General features: G+C 41.7%; 1 protein-coding gene across 6 annotated transcripts in view; it reads left to right on the forward strand.

The window, feature by feature from the left end:
- MICAL2 (microtubule associated monooxygenase, calponin and LIM domain containing 2) overlaps positions 1-17,772 on the forward strand; it is a 76,006-nt gene that overhangs the window by 14,394 nt on the left and 43,840 nt on the right. For all 6 annotated transcript variants that reach the window (XR_009418591.1, XM_059473701.1, XM_059473703.1 and 3 more), the window contains exon 2: positions 9,427-9,778. Coding sequence is in view for 5 of the 6 variants with exons in the window: in XM_059473701.1 (XP_059329684.1) it covers positions 9,515-9,778 (264 nt within the window). In the remaining variant the exon portion in view is untranslated. The remainder of the gene's footprint in view (positions 1-9,426; positions 9,779-17,772) is intronic.

Below are 17,772 nucleotides of genomic sequence, written 5' to 3' on the forward strand. Positions count from 1 at the left end.
CAGTAAACTTTGCTGTGCTGGAGAAGATGAATCATAATGTAATCATGACTGTATCTCAGCTTGCCTTGTAAAAACAGTGATGCATTTGCCATCCCTCCTGTTGCTGGTTAATGATGTTCTGCCCTCAGAGTTGTTTTTTTTTAATTTCTTGATGGGACTACTTCCTAGCATATTACTCCCATGGGTCTTTTTTTTTTTTTCTTTTTCTGGTGGATGTCCCAAAACTAATATTTCAAGATGTATTCTATAGCTTGACCAGGAGGATTTTTCTGCAGCAGAAATGGATTATGTTTTTGTAACTCTCTTGGCATCTTCATTTAGGTTTTTTTTATACTTTGTTTTTCTTCATTTTTTGGGAAGTCTGGGCAGAGGGAGGGTAGAAATTGTCCTGCACATTTTCTTCCAAAAATACTGTTTCTACTTTCAGAAACTATGTCTTTTCCAATCTCTTCTGGTAACTGTGGGTCCAGTTTACAAGGACAAAAAACATAGAACAGATACAAAACTAACACAGTAGCTTGCTTTCTGTTTTTGTCTTTTTATGTAAATACTCCTTGGAGCAGAGTTTTGTGTTTAACCTAATCTTCTGGTTTCCCATCACCCTCTGGCTGACTTGTCTGGATGCAGCTTCTCAGTTCTTCACTGTCATTCAATGGCTGGTTTTTGGTGTTTGTTTTTTGGAATTGGCATTACTGCACCCAAGGAACCTCATTTACAACTCAAAACTATTTTTGGGCATCTTTGATTCTTTAACTTTGTGGTTTCCATGGATTTCAGTGTGACTGATAACATTAATGCCCCAGTAAAACACAGGAAGAACTGTGTCATACCTTGTGTTGAAAAAAGATAAAATTGCAGTAATGGAAAATGGAATGTGTTGATTCCTAAAAATGTGTGTGTATGCATATGAAATACTGCCCAGAACGTTGCATTTCTTTGATCATTGGCAAAGCAATCCTGTCTGTGTTTTCAATGGATTAATCCTCGCTACTGATCTGGAAGTCTGATGTCTGCAGATGAGGGCAGCCCTGCCAAATGAATTACTGTGGCCTGGAGCCCTCAGGGTCTTGCAGCCCCAGTGCCAGCTGTGTATTCCTCTTGGGTAATTGCCACAGCCCCAGTAACCAGAGGGACACATACTGGAGAGCAGATATCTCCAGATCCATGCTTGGAAAGATGATCTGAAATACACTCCTGAGAGCTTTTGGCACAAATCTATGAAAACTAATGCTGGTGCTGTTCTTTTTCTCCCCCAAGACATAGCCTGGAGTGTTTGCTTCAGCACAGCCATAATTTCATATTTTTGCTTCAAAAAACCCTGGACAAATATTAATTTCCTTTCTCACAGAAATTGTGAGGAGAAAAAAAAGACAGCCTTGCTTTGGCATCCAGTGTTCTCTGAGGGCACTTTCTGGTGTCTCCAGCTGATATTTTTGGGCAGCTCTCAGAGAAGCACCATTGCTGCTCTGTTTTGCTTTCTGGGTTGGGGGAGATCAGTGAGGGGACAGATGGGCTGTGTGTGGGCATCAAGGATTCCAGGCTGGTGGCACTCTTTGTGCCTTGCTCCCTGCTGGGTCCACCAGCAATGAGGTGGCCCCTCCTGGGCTCTGGCACTGTCACCTTGCTGTGTCAGCCTGTCTTGCTGCCCCGTCCTTCTGCATTATTCCTATTCTCCAAGTACCATAAACCAGCATCATTTCTGTGATTGCTGACTAAGAGAGTCTGCTTTTTACTGCTTCATGTGTTTGTTCTCTTTTATGGTGTGTTTACCTCCGTAACTATGTCCCCGTGCATAAAGGGAATGCTGTAGTAGAGGAACTGCTGCCAAATGTGGCACAGTTTTGTTGGTCTAACTTCTTATATAGCAGGGATTCTGCTGACAGGGCTCTGTCAGCTACAGGGTATGCTTTTATTTGTCTTCCTCATGGTCACAGTTGTGCCATCAAAGTTTTGCCTGTGACCTGAGGGTGAGGAACGGAGAGGAGGATGCAGGAGGATCCCACTTCTGTGAGAGAAGTGGGATGTCGAAGTTCCCACTGGCAGCTGGGCAGGGGTGGTGCCAGAGTTCCCTCTCCATCATCCTCTTGTGTCATCCATCCCTGCTCAGTGTGTCTGGCCTTGCCATCTCCCTGCTGCTGTGATTTTGGGAATGGAAAATAGGGTATTACTTGCTCTCCAAGTTAGTCTGGCTCAGTGTTCCAAACATCCTATTGAAAGTAGAAAATCTTGTGCTGATCAAAGGACAGCCAGCACTGCCTATTCTGTGATTACTATCTATGCTGTTCTAGCTTGTGAGCTTGAAATTATAAGTGTCACTATAGAAAAAGAAAGGCAGGAGTTTCAAAGAGCTTAAATTGTTTTCACTGAGACTACATCCAAAACATCTTTCTAGCTTAAATAACAGGTGCTTTTTCTTAAGAGTATGCTTTCTTTTTCTTAAGAGGTAGGCTGATGTTACCCTTCTGGTATACTGTCTTTCTTTGTTCTTGTGATCCTAACCTAGGAAAACATCAGCATAAACTTTCTACTGTTGTTTATATTGTGTTTCTCATCTACTACACCAGAGCTGAAAAATGTTCTTCCTCATAACCAGTCTAAACAAGAGTCAGGTTTTAATATCTTGTTTATGCATAGCATTAACCCCAAATGACTGTGGTAGAATCATCTACAGTTACCTTTGAAGATGCAGACTGTATGGAAACTTGGACTTTGCAGCAGAGCTTTTAGCAGGCCTGTAAAAAATAATTTTAAAGTACTTACTGTAACCTGCACAGAATAAGAATTGAGCTGGAGACATTTCTCCTTAAAACCATTGGTCTTGAAGGTTTAGTTATAATTTCCACTGGTGTAGCTACAACAACATTGCTTTAAAATAAAAAGAAAATTTCTTTATTTTATAATTTATTCTTCAGAAATGATGGTATTACTGATAAGTAGATGAGTACTTTGAGTATATATACAATACAAAATTATGTATTGTCGTTCATTTGAAAAATCTGTGCCTTTGCTTTGCAAAATGAGTATCTGAGGGTTTTAGTGATGTTTACAGGACAGGACTCCTTGTGCAGGCAGCAGAACAGTGTGAGCCCTGTGGCTGCCAGTTCTCTGTGGGGTTTATCTGAAAGCTGGCAAGTGCTGTGTCCTTGGGCCCAGCAGAGGTCTGAGCCCCCATCCCTGGGGTGCACATGTGGCCCCTGGGGCAGCCTCCCACTCTTCACCCCTGCCAGCACCGTGTGTTTCCATGAGTGGGGACACTTGCAGGCTGCTGTTTGCCTTATGGGGCCGATCTCACTTTATTTGTCCTTAGTGCAGTCCCACAGCAAAGCTCAGATTGGTAACACCAAGAAACAAACCCGACTGTTTTTAAAGCTTCCAGCTTTAAAATGTGTGGAATGTGACTCAGTCTGTGTTGTGGCAGATAAAACCCTGCAGATAGGTAATTTTATTTTATGCTTCCTGTGAACGAATCTAAAATACCCAGTGCTAAACCTTAGTGCTCTTGTGCACATTTCCAGCTGTATTTTTTTGTGGGTGCTCCAGCTGCAGCAGGTTAAACGGGCACAGCAGCACTTGCTGGAAGGCTGTGTTTGAAATGTCTCATATAACCACTGCAAAACAAGCTGATAGCGTGCATGGTAACCTTGTAAGTTCACAGGCACACAGTGTCTCAGCAGGAGCTGTTTGGAATTCCAGACTTGGCCCAAAAAAGTTATTTTGCAGGGGTTCCATGGAAGTTGGCTTTTTGTAAAAATACAGAAGAGTAATCTGGCTGTTTAGAGAGACAGTTTGTGAAGCTTTGTTCAGAGGCAGCTTCCCTTCACTGATGTTTGTGGTAGGACTGTGCATCTTAAGGGATGGGTTGTCTGTTTGTGGCCAGCACAAAACTAGTATTTCAGGCTAACATGCTTTTAACTAGTTTTATAAGCAAAGCAAATGAGAACTTCACTTGTTACCAGAATTACATCGAATTCTATTTTCATTTTATGTCATTTTTAGGACAGCATGCAAAGAAACCAAACCACCAAAAAGCTGTGTTTCCTTTAGACAGAAATGTTTACATTTAAAATGGTCTCCACAAAAACAAAGTGCATCACAATAGAAACTAAACTGAAAGACTCAAAGTTTTGTAACACAGCCAGTTTCACTTGCAAACTTCACATTTTATGATGGTATTGATCTCTTAGTTCAGTCAGGGAAAGAGGCAGCAGAAATATTCTGCTTTAAACTCATGATGAGGAAGGGCTGGAGTAGATGACTGCTGTGATTGCTGCAGTCTTTTGTTTCTGTTGTTGTTTCTAACCTTAAGCCAACAGTAAATGTACTGTATCCTGTGTGCCAAACTGGAGTCTCGAGAAAAGAATTTATTCTTGGTAAACGTTGCAGAATTAGGGTTGTATTGAAAGTGGAATCAGGATTAGTGATATTGAGTGCTGGGAATTGAATCCTTTTCTGATCTCCCCAAGGAACATGTTCTCAAGTATTAGAAGCAGCGCATTAAGGGACTGAGGAGGAACTTAAGTGCTTCAATTTTGAATTAAATTAGGGTTGTTCTTGTTCCAGTGGGACACATAAGCCAAAAGAGGGTTTTAATTTTTGTTGGTAGTACCTCGAGACCTTGCTGACAAGCAATTTGTACGGTGCTGCTGTCAAAAAGTTATGTTATTTTCCTATAATGACTCATATATGTCAGCTTTACTGCTTGCTCAGCTGCTGCTGAGAGACTCCATGTGCAGATGTGAGCCAGCTCCATACATCCATCTGACTAGAGACACTTAGTGGAATTGCCCTGACAGTGGAGCTGCTTTTTTCAGTATTCTCAAGACTGTCTGCAGTAGCAGAGCTTGTTTTGCTGACAGGAAATGTCAGCCAAGACTGGAGCCATTAGTTTTCCTATGGATACATCTGTGCACGTGCCATTGCTTTAACTTCTGCTTTCTCTCTGCCTCTTTTGCACTGCTTTCCTTTTGGTTGTAACAAGATCTTCACTTTCTTCCTGGGCAGCCACCAGGCATGAGCAGCACTTCTCAGCTTTCCTTATCTGACATTCCTGTTGGCCCTGGCTGGAGGCAGAAAGGAGCCAGGGATAACTTCTGACAGTGGAGGAACCATGGAAATGGAGCCCTTCTTCTTCCCAGTGTACTTTGTGTCCTCCAGAGACTCCTGCAATGCCATGGGAAGCTGTGTGCAAGGCCAAGTTCTTGTGTGTGCTTAATACATCATGCAGGGGACCTAAAATGGCAATTCTTCTGTCTAAGCCACAGATGCTTCAGTTCTGACTTGAAAGAACTGTTTGTGCAGCCTGTTTCCTGCTCTCTCATTCTTTTCCTTTCACTGACCCAAATTTTTATTGGGCTCTGCACCACTTCAATGAAGTTTAAAATAAAATGCATTTTATTTTTGGATTGTGCTACTAGAGGAAGTTTACAAGTCACTTCAAAAAGCATGGTTTGCAGTTTCAGCATCAATAGTCACCTTGATGAGATTTTTGGCTCTATATTTCATCCCTAGAGTGATCTATATGATGAAGGAAGTAAAAGGATAAATTATAATACTCTAAGAACTCAAGTACTTTGCCAAACACTGTTAATTTTTCTGCTACAGGTAAGCAGTTAATGCATTGCCTCTTAAGTCTTTGAGACAGTTACAGAACAGGAAACTTATAATTATAGGCAAGAATGACCCTGGTGAACTCCTTATCCTTATTACATTGCTTCTAGTGAGTTATTTGCAGTACTGCAGTGAAATATCAGTGACTCCTCAGAAAGAAATGCATAATTTTCCATCAGCTGCATATACTTAGAGCACCATCTTCAGCTCTGTCATCTGTCAACACAGTGTTCATGCCAAAAAAAAAAAAAAGGAGACATTAAGTGGTGTTTCCAGCAATCCAGAAACCTTAGTAACCAGAGTCTCCTGTCTCATCTGCTTTTTTGACCACAAAATGTTACTTTTTTGGAGAATGTGACCTCTGACACAGCAAGGAGAAATGCTTCACTAGTGAGCAAATGTCTACTGAGATGCCAGTGCCACTCCTCAGTTTGTCAGTATGGGCAAGAAGGGAGTGTGTTGGCAGTTCCTGAGGAGAAGATTTTGTGCCCAGAAAAAGTAGTCCCAGTGGTGTTGGAGAAGGGAGGTTTTGTGGCTGGAGATAGTCCTGCCTGTCCTCTCCAATGGAAAGGCAGAGGAAGGCTAAGCCAGGGTTGTGTGTGTACAGCACCTACTTCCACTCCATGCTGAAAATGTTTTTGTCCCTTCCCTTTGTCTGCAGTGGGTCCTGCCTTGTCCCTGCTGTTACCAGCACTGCCTCATGCTTGCTGTTCTTCTTTGCTTGGTTCAGATACTGCTCTCCTCTCTTAGCTCTGCTCTTCCCCCACTTCTCTGCTGGACGGCAGCAGCTGAGGCCATAAAACTCCAGTCTCTGGGAGCTGGAAAAGGCACTGAGTTAAGAGCTGGTGATCACACGCGCTTACCAGTTATGCCAAGAGTTACCTTTCAAAGATATTTGTGTTTTATGAATGCAAGCATCTTGGGGTGAGCTAATAAAGCAGTGCAGAGGAAGCAGGAGCAGAACTTGAGTTTCTGGTGGCAGAGTACTGTATTTGCAGGGTGCCCTGTGGCAGGAAGTAATGATGAATCTGACTCCATGTTCTCAGAATGCTAATTTATTATTTTAGGATACTATATTATATTAAAAAATATTATACTTAACTATACTAAAGAATACTGAAAGAATACTTACAGAAGGCTAAAAAGATAATAATGAAAACTTGTGACTCTTTCCAGAGTGCCGACACAGCTTGGCATTGATTGGCCAAAGAGCCAAAACAACTCACAGCAGAATGCAATGAAACAATCATCTGTGGGTAAACAATCTCCAAACACATTCCATATGAGCAAAACACAGGAGAAGCAAATGAGATAAGAATTTGTTTTCCTTTTTCTCTGAGACTTCTCAGCTTCCCAGGAGAAAATCGTGGGTGAAGGGGTTTTTCAGAGAATGTGAATGGCACAGAAGGGGAGAGCGTGTGTGGCTGCCGCTCCCACCCTCAGCAACGTGCCCTCAGCGGGATGTGTTGCTGACACTGCCCCGCTCCCTGAGAAGCCACTTGGAATTATTTTAAGAGAAAAGGAAAATGAATACTTCTCTGTTAGTGAAATATCTCAGGGAAGTATAAACGTTGGGTAAAGTAAGTGTTCAGCCTTGATTTTTAAGTATTTTTTTTAGTGGGCCTCAAATCTTGAGGTGCATGCACACCAAGCTGTTCAAGCCTCATTGGTAGCACCTTGTGCTGTGTTTCATGGTTGTTCCTTGCCTTTCCTGTGGAACTTTTGGATCTGTTGGTCCTTTTTGGACCAACCTAAACCCTTTGTGTGCTCTCATTCCCAAAGGCAGCAGGGTGAGGGGAATGCCGGGCCTCCCTCGCACCTGCCCGGGGCTGGCAAAGGCAGGCTCCCTCCTGCTGACATTGCTCATTCATCATCCAGGGCTCCAACCTGGGAAAGTGCTCCGTGCCTGGGCTCCTTCTGAGGCAATGGGAGTTCGTGGTACTCAGCTGCTTGAAAAATTAGATCTTCTGAAAGGTGGGGCGTGTAAAACGTTTGTGCTTTTCCTTCACAAAGCTCTGTAGAAGAGGGCATGAAACGTACTATAAATGAAGTATTCAGAGGGGAAAACAAAAATTTCCTGACTTTTTCTTGGCACCAAACATTTAATCATGACATTTGGTCTTAGAAAATGTGCAACTCTCAACATTGCCAATTCATTTTACCCACAAACCCACAACAGACTGATGATGTGCATACAAAGGTTATTTATTTTGAGCACAGACAGGGAATGTGAGTATTCCAAATGCTTCCTTATATCTCCCTGTGGGATCTCTTTAATAAGTTGCATAATATTTTTCTGTATTAGAAGATGGTAAAACAGACATGGTGGGGCTTTTCTTTACCTAAATACGCTGGTTATGTTTTCTTTTTTCTTCTTTGGAGGAAATGCAAGCAGAGAATGAGTAGTTTGTGAACAGTGTTAGACTGAGAAGCATGACTTCAAAGGCCTTTCTAACAATTTATTCTGAAACTATCAGCCAACAGATGACGTTCCAAGTAAAATAACTAATTATGTGGGAAGTTAGGCAAGCATTGATTTAGTTTTTGGTTTCTTGGACTGGCAGATAATTCTTTAATAGCAAGAAAAAGAATACATGACTTACATTTCTGAACTTGAGTCCAGGTAAACCTTCTTCTGAGGACAAGTTTATACATAACCTGTAACAATATTCTTGGAAAATGTGAAAGCCACTTGGATACTTTCTGTGGACTTTGGCTGACTCTAAGATGCTCCCCATTAGGGATGAAGAACAAGGTTAAAGAAGGATAAGGGAGTGCCACAATGAAAGTATTTTAGTTCTTTGAAACTTGTGTTAATTTAGAATAGCATTGCTCTTCCAGAATGTAAGGGCATTAATCTGGAATATCAGGCACAGTTTTAACAGTGATCATGTTACTAGGAAAAGCCAGTGGGGCTTAGCAGGACAAACATCATTACTTTATATCATCAGCACATGACAAGGTAAGACTCCAAACACATAACTTCAGCATGGAGCATGTGGAGACGTGGAGATAAAATTCCTTTCTATGTGCTAGAGCACCAAACCCTTTCTCATTTTGGCAAGAGTGTTAGGAAAAGGGGGGGCTCTCTGTGATTACTTGTTTTCTGGTTCCTTTTGTTCTGGTGTAACTTGTGATGATGTTTCTGCTTAGCCTGTTTTGTACATTTGCTTGTGGCAAATGATTGTGCCAACTCTAAATTGCTCTGGGTAAGCTGCACCCTCGGCCCTAACTTGTGCAACAGCAAAAAAAAAAAAAAATCCATCAAACCATGTTGACTTTTGGCTGCAGGTTTCCATGACTTCTTAAGACCAAAATATCACTTGCTGTTACATAAATTCTGCTTGGGGAAAAAATCTGGACTTCTGGGGTTTGTACATCAGTTATCTAGGACTGAACAAAAAAAAAATCCTCAAGCTCTCAGTGAAGCTGGTTCTTCTTGTAGCAGTAGGCTTGAGTTAGCAGGGTTTTTATAACAGTCTTTGTGAGTGTAAGTCGTGACAGCACGGATATGTTATGTTTGTTTGTAACACACATACACAACCTTTGCCTCCTTGGTTATCCAGTAAGACTGGCTCAGCAATTCTTTTCTTCTATATCAAAACTTGCTTCCATCTCTATTCCTTCATCAGACTCTACATTTAAAAATATTTCTGCTAAGCACACATATCTGTGAGGCTTTCTTGTCAAACTTTCGTCCTTCCCAACAGTCTAGTCACTGTATGCTGGGGTTTTATGTTCATATTGTATGTGCAGTTGGTGGATTTAATTTTGCCACACAGAACCTGCTTGAATATGACTTGCGTTTATCTTTTCTAGGAATAACATGCATGGAAGTACTTGCTATTGTTGATCACCTGTACTCCAGCACGAGAGCTCCAGCTTAATAATTCTCTGCTCTCAGAACATGGAGGAAAATGATGATGAAAAATACAATCAAGCTGGCCAGATATTTGAGAACTTTGTACAGGCATCAACATGCAAAGGCACCATTCAGGCCTTCAATATTCTCACTCGCCAACTTGACTTAGATCCTTTGGACAACAGAAACTTTTACACCAAACTAAAATCGAGAGTGACCACATGGAAGGCCAAAGCTTTGTGGAACAAGCTTGATAAGAGAGCAAGTCACAAAGAGTATAAACGTGGGAAGTCTTGTATGAACACTAAGGTAAGTAGAATTGAGTTTTGGATTTCATAGCTTAGGAATTTTTAAACTTGTTTTTCTGCAGAAGCAAGGTTTATTCTGTCACATACAGTGTGTCTGTTCAGTAACCCTTCCTTTAATATGCTGAAACTGGTTATTGACTGTTTTGGACAAATTTTAAAGTGTTTTTTTTTCTGAAAGTTCGGTGGAAACTCACAATATATGAGTGAGCCTTAAAGCATCCTGTTTTACAGTCTGTCTTAGACTTTGTCCTTTTTATATCTCATCACCAAATAGGTGTAAGATGCAAACTCCTGAAGAAATAGGCTGCATTCATTACAGACTCTCAAGAACTGCTTGCTTTATTAAACAGGGGTTTGCAAAGTACAAACTGTGACATATTCAGGCTCTTCAGCTTTGTGCATGCTGTAAGAGACCAGGGCTGGCCAAATGTGTTTCAGCAGCAGTTCCTAAGCTGCTCCCTGAAGGGGCTGCTTGGAGGTCTGGGGGTCTGTCTCTGTCACCTGGTGTCACTTGGCATTGGCTCCAGTTGCTGTACAACAGCAGAAGACAATCCTGCTCTCTTTATGGATTGAAGTCCTTTCCTGGTAGTGTTTTTTTCACAGGCAGAGTGTGGGTAATTGCTCTGTGGTAGTTACTGAGGGAAATGGTCTGCTTGGTTGTGGAGAGGACAGGAAATGATCTTTTCACAGAGCATGCACTACATATTTTGATAGATTGCACCAATGAGCACTCTAAATCTTGACAAAACTGTACAAAATACTCCTGCCAGTTGTTTCATCTGGCTATCACAGAATATTTCTACTAGCTTTGTCCCAAGAGCAATTCATTCATTTTCTGCCAAGTGATGGCTAAATGTTGCCCCAAGAAGGGTAACTTTTAAGAAGCTACTTGACTATATAGAGGTAGAACAGAGAGGAGGGGCATACTGGGGTATAACTAGACACCAAAATGTGAAGCATTTTATTTAAAACTATCACTGAAGTGTTCTTTCATGGACTCAGTAGACAGGTAGTGTTGCAAGTCTCTTTCTGTCAATGATGCAAACCAGAAGAAACTTCTCAAAAGCATGAGAAGAACACCAAGTTACCTTCAGTACATAGAGAGTCCTCTGGTTTTATTCACTTTTCGTAAGCTCTCAATGATTTTTAATGTTTTTTAAGGTCATAAGGGTCCTTAATATAGTTTTACATAGTAAAGGAGTGTCATCACAGCTATTTAGACTGTGTTCCTGGCAGGCTCTGGTTTTCTCCTCTCCTTTTTCCCTTCATTTCCCTTTTTGACCTGTGCTTCCTTCCTCCCTTTTTGTTCTTTGGAAAAGTCCTTCAACATATGTCATGGAACATCTTTGTGATGAAAACAGACAGGAAAGGGAAGGAATGAGAAAGTGTCTGATGATTAACAAATTTTAGGAAATATTCCACACGTACCTCACCATACACATACAGCCCCAGGTCCAAATTTCTGTGGTGCTAAGTTTGGGGAAGTGTTTGCAACACAAAAAAGCAGTTTTAAGACCCATGTGAAATGTAAAAACTAAGTCTTCTCTCAAATGGTGACATTACAAAGCCAAGGCTTTGTTCTGTAAGCTTCCTAAGCAAAGTGATTAATATTTATTTTGTGAGAAGATTTTGTGGAAATGGGTTGGTGCATAAAATATATAGTCTGTGTAATACTTTACAGTGTTGCCAAGGAGGAAGCTAATCAACACCTTCCACAGTGTTGAAAGTATGGTATTACTGCCCCTTGAGATGAAAGATTTATTTTTAGTGGCATGGTGTAAGTATTTGCAGAAATTAATGGACATTTCTATGATGCACATATGACCAACTTGCAAATGGCTGTAGAATGTCTGCATGTCAAGAGTGTGGGTACAGATATTCCGTGAAATAGTTGGAGATGTTCACCACGAGCCTGGCCCGTGCCCAGCCCTGCACTTCAGCGTGTCATCGCTGATTTAACGAGAGAAACATGAATCTTCACATTGCTGGCAATGAGAGAGCAGCAGCCACAGTGGGGATATCTACCAGACATTCCTGGGGTGTGAATCACAGGCCCTGCAGGAGGGGAGGCTGCTGTGCTGGGAGAGGAGTGTGCCCCCCAGCCATTGCGGCGGTGGGCTCTGACTGCCCCGCTCACAGATAAGGGGTTCTCAGAAATGCTGGCAGCCCAGGCAGTGCAGAGAGGTCAGGCTGCAGCATGCACAGCACCCTTACCTGCAGTGCAGCTGGTGATTTTAGCTTTGTGTCTCGTTCTGTGCTGCTTGCAGTGGTGGAACAGGAGCTCACAGCTGGCAGCCGTGCCCAGTGCTCACCTCCATGGGGCTGCTCGAGGCACATCTGCCCCAAGTAAAAACCCTGCTTTAACAAGCAGCATCACAACTTGAGAAATAATGAGCTAAGTGGATTTTTGTTGTTGCAGAGCCAAGGTTGCTAGTAGGCATCACTTAAAAAAAAATACATGACTTCAAGGCTTTAAATGAGGTTGTGGCCTTGAATGCTGTAGATGAGCCTGCAGCTCATGGCTCTTAGATATGGCTTTGCAATCTTCCCAATCTTTGGAGGAGATAGAGAAGATGCAGTTGGGTTCTAAATGACTCAGAGGAGGCTTGTTGGGTTTTTTGTTTGTTTTTGGATATTTTGGGGTGGGTTTTTTTGGTGCTTTTTTTTTGTTTGGTTTTTTTGTTTGTGGTTTTTTTTTTTTTTTTTTTTGAGGCTTTTTTTAAAACAAAATTAAAATCTACTGCCTCATCCCAAAACTGCTGGGCTTTGGTTTTTTTCTTTCTTTTTGTTTTTGCATGGTATTTAAGAGCTGAATGCTGTACTTGTTGACTTTGTGCTTGTAAACTCTTCAGCCACACTTGAGTTACTCATTGCAATATGCACAAGTTTTATGCATACAGAACGTTCCACTCCAGCTAAATAACAATAATCCTGTGTCTTAACTGCTCTTGAAGAACATTGCCAAATATGGCTTTCAAAGTTTCTACAATGATACGGTTTTAAACTGGATGAATAAAACTGGTTGAGCAATTTTCAAGAAGTTTAAACCCACTGCTATTTCAGAGTTGTTTTATTGGGAGCATTATTTTCCCTGAATTCTTTGTAGGAAAATAAGCAAAACCACCTGCCCCAAAATAAAGCCAGACTGCTGAAGAAAGACATGAACAGAACTGGGGCAGAAATGATTTTTCTGAAACTGTAGGAGTCTGCCTGTGTGAGTGTTAAATCTTCACAAAACATAAATTTCCTTCAATCTTGAACTTCTAAGATGGGAATGAGTCCTGTTCAAAATTTGTTTCTGGAGCTGGCACCTGCCTAGTTCACCAGCATTAGGGAGAAACAAAAGTTTGTACTAACCAGGCAAAACTGTAGATATCGCACTGTGTTTCTTTTGCAAATATGTGCAGAAAAAGCACAATTTTTTAATGCTGACAAAATTTCTCTCTGGTTTTCATCTTCTACTAATTAATGCAGAGGAGCATGGCTGGACTCTGAAGTGATTATTTGTTTCTTTGGGGGATGGAGCTGGACAATCAAAGAACATTAAAGGTTTAATGCATGTTGTTTCCTACGTTAGCAGTTTGAATATCAGTCTAAATTTTTGAACATGCAAAACATCATGCAATAATGAACAAGAGTATATCCAGCTAGTGTTAGTATATTCATTAGCCTTTTTAAGACATCTGTGAATGCTGCCTCTCTGTATGGAGCAGATCCATTACTTGCACTTAATTTACATTTACTTTCAGTTTACCTGTGTAAATGATAGGAATATGTGCATGCAGATGTAAATGAGGCTCCCACTGATGTTAGAGATAGTTATGAATATGTATCGGGGGTAGCACCTGGCTCATGCTGTGCACCCGAAATTCAGGCTCTCCCATGCTTCAGGGGAGCAGAAATTTCTGCACATGGAAACATCCCAGGCTCACTCTGAGAAGGGGGTGTTAGTTCTCTGAAGCATGCAAATGTGGTGTTGCCTTCCCCTTCAAAGGTGCATGCTGTTTTTGCAAAATACATGCTTACACTTGAGAACTAAGAAAACTATGCTTGAAGTGCTACTGTGTAATTATCAGCTGCCTTGGTAGACTCTGGCATTTCTCTCTGGGTATTTGAGTTTTGGGACAAAGCTACAGTTGAGGAGGGACAAATGCCTGGGTGCAGCTTTGTTCTTCTGAGCATTTGCCTGCATTTTGGACCCTACCTTGGGCACAGTTCCTGGGCGGGAGACTTGTACAGTCTGAGCTGCTGTTTTGAGGCTGAACAATATTAGCATAAAGCAAGGAAATAAAATTAAGCTAAGAACTTTTGAAAGCTGTGCATTTAAAACCATACATATGTGCATTTGTAGGTATGTGTGTGTATGGACTCATATAAAACCCTAAAAAACAAATTCAATGGTCTTGAAGTTTATAATAGTATCATTTAGGTTGGAAAAGGCCTCTAAGATTGAGTGCAGCTGGTTAACTCAACACCACTGTGTTCATCACTAAATGTGGTCCTCAGATGCCTCTCCTTTACTCATTCCTGAACTCAGCCTTTCAAATATTGTTTTACAATAGATGAGGTTTCCTTCCAAAAACTCCTGTTGGGAGACTTATTGCAAGAGAATGACTCTAAAATTGTTTTTGACTGTGTTTCCAGGACTTACATAAGGATGAAGTGGCTCTTTTTGGTACTGTCATGTGCTGTCAGTCTGACCAGGACCCGGTGGCATCTGTGTCCCTGCTGCAGAGAGGGCTCCATGGTGGTGCTTTATCCAGCACAGCAGTGCAGAGAGCCTGTGGTTTCAGGGGAGCTGGGCCAGGGTGTGAGTCAGCAGAGGAGGAGCCCTGGGTCACAGCTGGGGTTGGAGGTTTTCTGACTGAACCCAAGCCACGTCTCCCTGTTCTAACCAGACTGGTGTACCTATCAGCAATAAAACGGGGGATGGTCTTTATCTGCAAACCCCTTCCACTGCTTTTCACATTGTCTCCATTTCTAAAGACTGCCAAATGAATACCTTGGGAGTTACCAAACCTACTTTGCTGGTGCTGAGAAAGGGAAAGGAGCTCCTGGTGTGTCTGGGTGCTGCCCTGTTCCGTAGCCGTGGGGCAATGGGCAGGATGAGCACAGGGTGCCAGGTCTCTCTGCTTCTTGTTGGCCACAAAGTGCCTTCCTTCCAGTCCTCAGTTGTCTACAAACATCCCATTCTGCGGTCTTGTTGGGTACAAAGTGCCTTCCTCCCAGTCCTCAGCTGATTACAAACATCCCATTCTGCAGCCTTGCCCCTCGTGGTAAATCAGGTAGATTGGATTCCACATGTCTTCCTCTGTCCTGCTTAACAAATACTTGTCTCCTAATTAAGCAAATCATCCAGCGTGTATGAACCTGCAGGTAAAGTGGCCAAATTTCCTCCCCAAGTGCTGGCATTTGTTGATCCTTCAGAGGCAATGGGGATTTTCGGCCAGGTTACTCCAGTGCTGTATGTACTGGTACAGAAGCCAGTGAGTTTGAGTGTTCAACTGACCTGACTGATTGCATCCCTCAAGACAAACATTTGGTTTTTAATTGAGTAATTGAATTGTAAGATGAAAGAAGGCAAAGCCAGTTATGCTCCAACAGAAAAAATATCCATATTATAATGAAAATTGTAACCTCTTTCATCTTATAAAGAGTAAATACCGATCCCTTTTGCCAGATTTACTATTTTCTTCAAAATAATTATTGGAATAGGGAGATTTCCAAACCTGATAATCAGGGTTTATAATGAACACACCAAACTTGTTGCAGATATATTAGATAGTGTTGCTGGCTTGCTTATTTTAATAAAAAAGCATTCCTGTGAAGTCCACAGAACTTGAACTAGTCAGCCAGAAGATGACTGCCAAGTTAGGAAGCTGAGTGAATGAAAGGTTGTGGCTTTTTACAAAGAGGCATTCAGCTCCTTTGTATGTGTGTGTGTATTTTCTTTAAAGAAACAAACAAATAATGCTTGGATAGTGGAATCCAGAAGCTGTCAAGGTTTTTGGGAATATTGAAGGCCACATTCTACTGACATTTTAAGTGGCACCTGGGTGTGTTTCATACACTTGAAAGACAAGCTGCTGATCTTGATATTGGTGCTTCTTTGCTTTTGCCTTTTAGGACAGGGATTCTAAAGCCTTGCACCAGATTTCGATTGTAGATTTATTTTTAAATATTTTAATAAGCAACTTCTATTTCAAAGCTCTAGAAAACATAGGACTAATGAGGATGAGTGGCAGGGGAGGTTTGCTTGAGATGAGTGGAGAACCAGTAAATCACCTATGAACATGCAGTGAAACCACAGTTGTTGAGCACTGCATTCACATTCATTTCTCCAAGGATTTTGAGAGCGGGGATAGGCAGAAGCTGGGGTGATGACAGGACACACAACAGACAGTTTTTTGAAAGCAAAACAAAGTATTTGACTCTTTGTGATGTGTTTTAAGCTGAGATTGGGCCAAATTACATCAGCAAAAGCAAATGTTTGGCATGTGATTTGGTAATGAAATCACTTTATTTTCATTATCCTGGAGACACTTCCACAAACACACAGTTTTTTCAGCTTTATCAGTTATGAAAAGCAGTGAAGCCTGGCCAAAGCAGAGCAATCAGACAGGCTAGATAAGACATTTTAGGCATGTGGAATTTAAATTTTTTTTGGCTCGGAAGGTAACAGTAGCTTTACATCTGTATTTTAACAGAACTGTGCTGTTTCTCTGTCCCTCACTTAATGGCTTTGCAAGTAATGGAGAGAAGGAAGCTGTCCCACCCTGACCTGATTTCCTAGATATTTTATGAAGATTCCCACAGGGAGTGACACACAGTTACTTTCACACAAACCAGCACTATTGTCACCACAAGTGGCTTAATGAGGTCTGAATGAAACAAAAGGTTACCACAGGGTGTGTTCCCATGGCCCTGGCTCTGCGGGGCTTTGGGGTTTGGTTCTTTGAAGCAGCTGGGCTGTGTCCATCCACCAGGGAGGCTGGTGTGGGGGGCAAGGGGAGCTCCAGGGCAGGATGCTTTGCTGGGCCAGGTCTTTCTCCTGCCTTCCAAGAGACGCATGTGGTTGTTGTGGGGTTGGTGCCAAAGGTGGTCATCAGGGGTTTGTTATTAGCTACGCTTCCAGCCTCCCTCTGGTAATGTTTGTGTACTGATAAGTGAGGAAATACAGAGCTTTTGCTACCAACAAGTGATTAAACACTTGGCTGCTAAACCCCAGATTTCAGACAATAAGGTAATTTCCTGTCTCCTGCAGCTGAGGTCCTTCCTGAGGTTCCCATGTCTGCCCTGAGAACAGGGGTTTGGGGATGTGGTTGCTCTCTTTCTGCTGACAAACAAAATTCTGCATTATCTGCTGCTTAGGCCTCAGTGCAGATAGCTTTGAATATTCTTTTTGCAGTATGCAAAATATCACAGTTCTAAGATGCTGTACAAGAAGAGAAAATGTAAAATATTTTAGTAGAAGATTATCTTCATAAGCAAACAAGACAATTTCTATTTGTGTTTTCTCTCTAAAAAGCCATGATATTGATGGCATTCATGGTGAAAAAAGAAGTTTAGCTGGTATCTGTTGAAAAGAAAAAGTAGAAATTCCCTTTTAATGCCCTTGGTTTAATTTGCTTTATTTTCTCTGCTACGCTGTTTAAAGAGGGGTTATTTTTGTCAGATGGTTCTTGAAATTTCCACATTCCCTAACAAGTCTGCATTTACAGAATTTGTTTCTACAAGAAACCAGGTTTCTGCACACTGTTTGCATCTCAGGTCTCTGGGATATTTGTGTCTTAACCTGGGATCAACAGGGTAAAATTGCTAGAAGCTACTTGGAGATGATGAACTTTGCCTTAGAGGAGTGTAATACTCTGAGGAAACTGGGAATATGCTGCAGAAAATTATCTGGTGCTTCTGAGGACCCACACATCCAGCCACCTCCTTAGTGCAGATGAAACCCCAGCTAGAATGTTCTGGCAGGTAAAGTGGAGCAAGAGC

Source organism: Ammospiza nelsoni, chromosome 6 (assembly GCF_027579445.1).
Source record: "Ammospiza nelsoni isolate bAmmNel1 chromosome 6, bAmmNel1.pri, whole genome shotgun sequence".
Taxonomy (NCBI): domain Eukaryota; kingdom Metazoa; phylum Chordata; class Aves; order Passeriformes; family Passerellidae; genus Ammospiza; species Ammospiza nelsoni.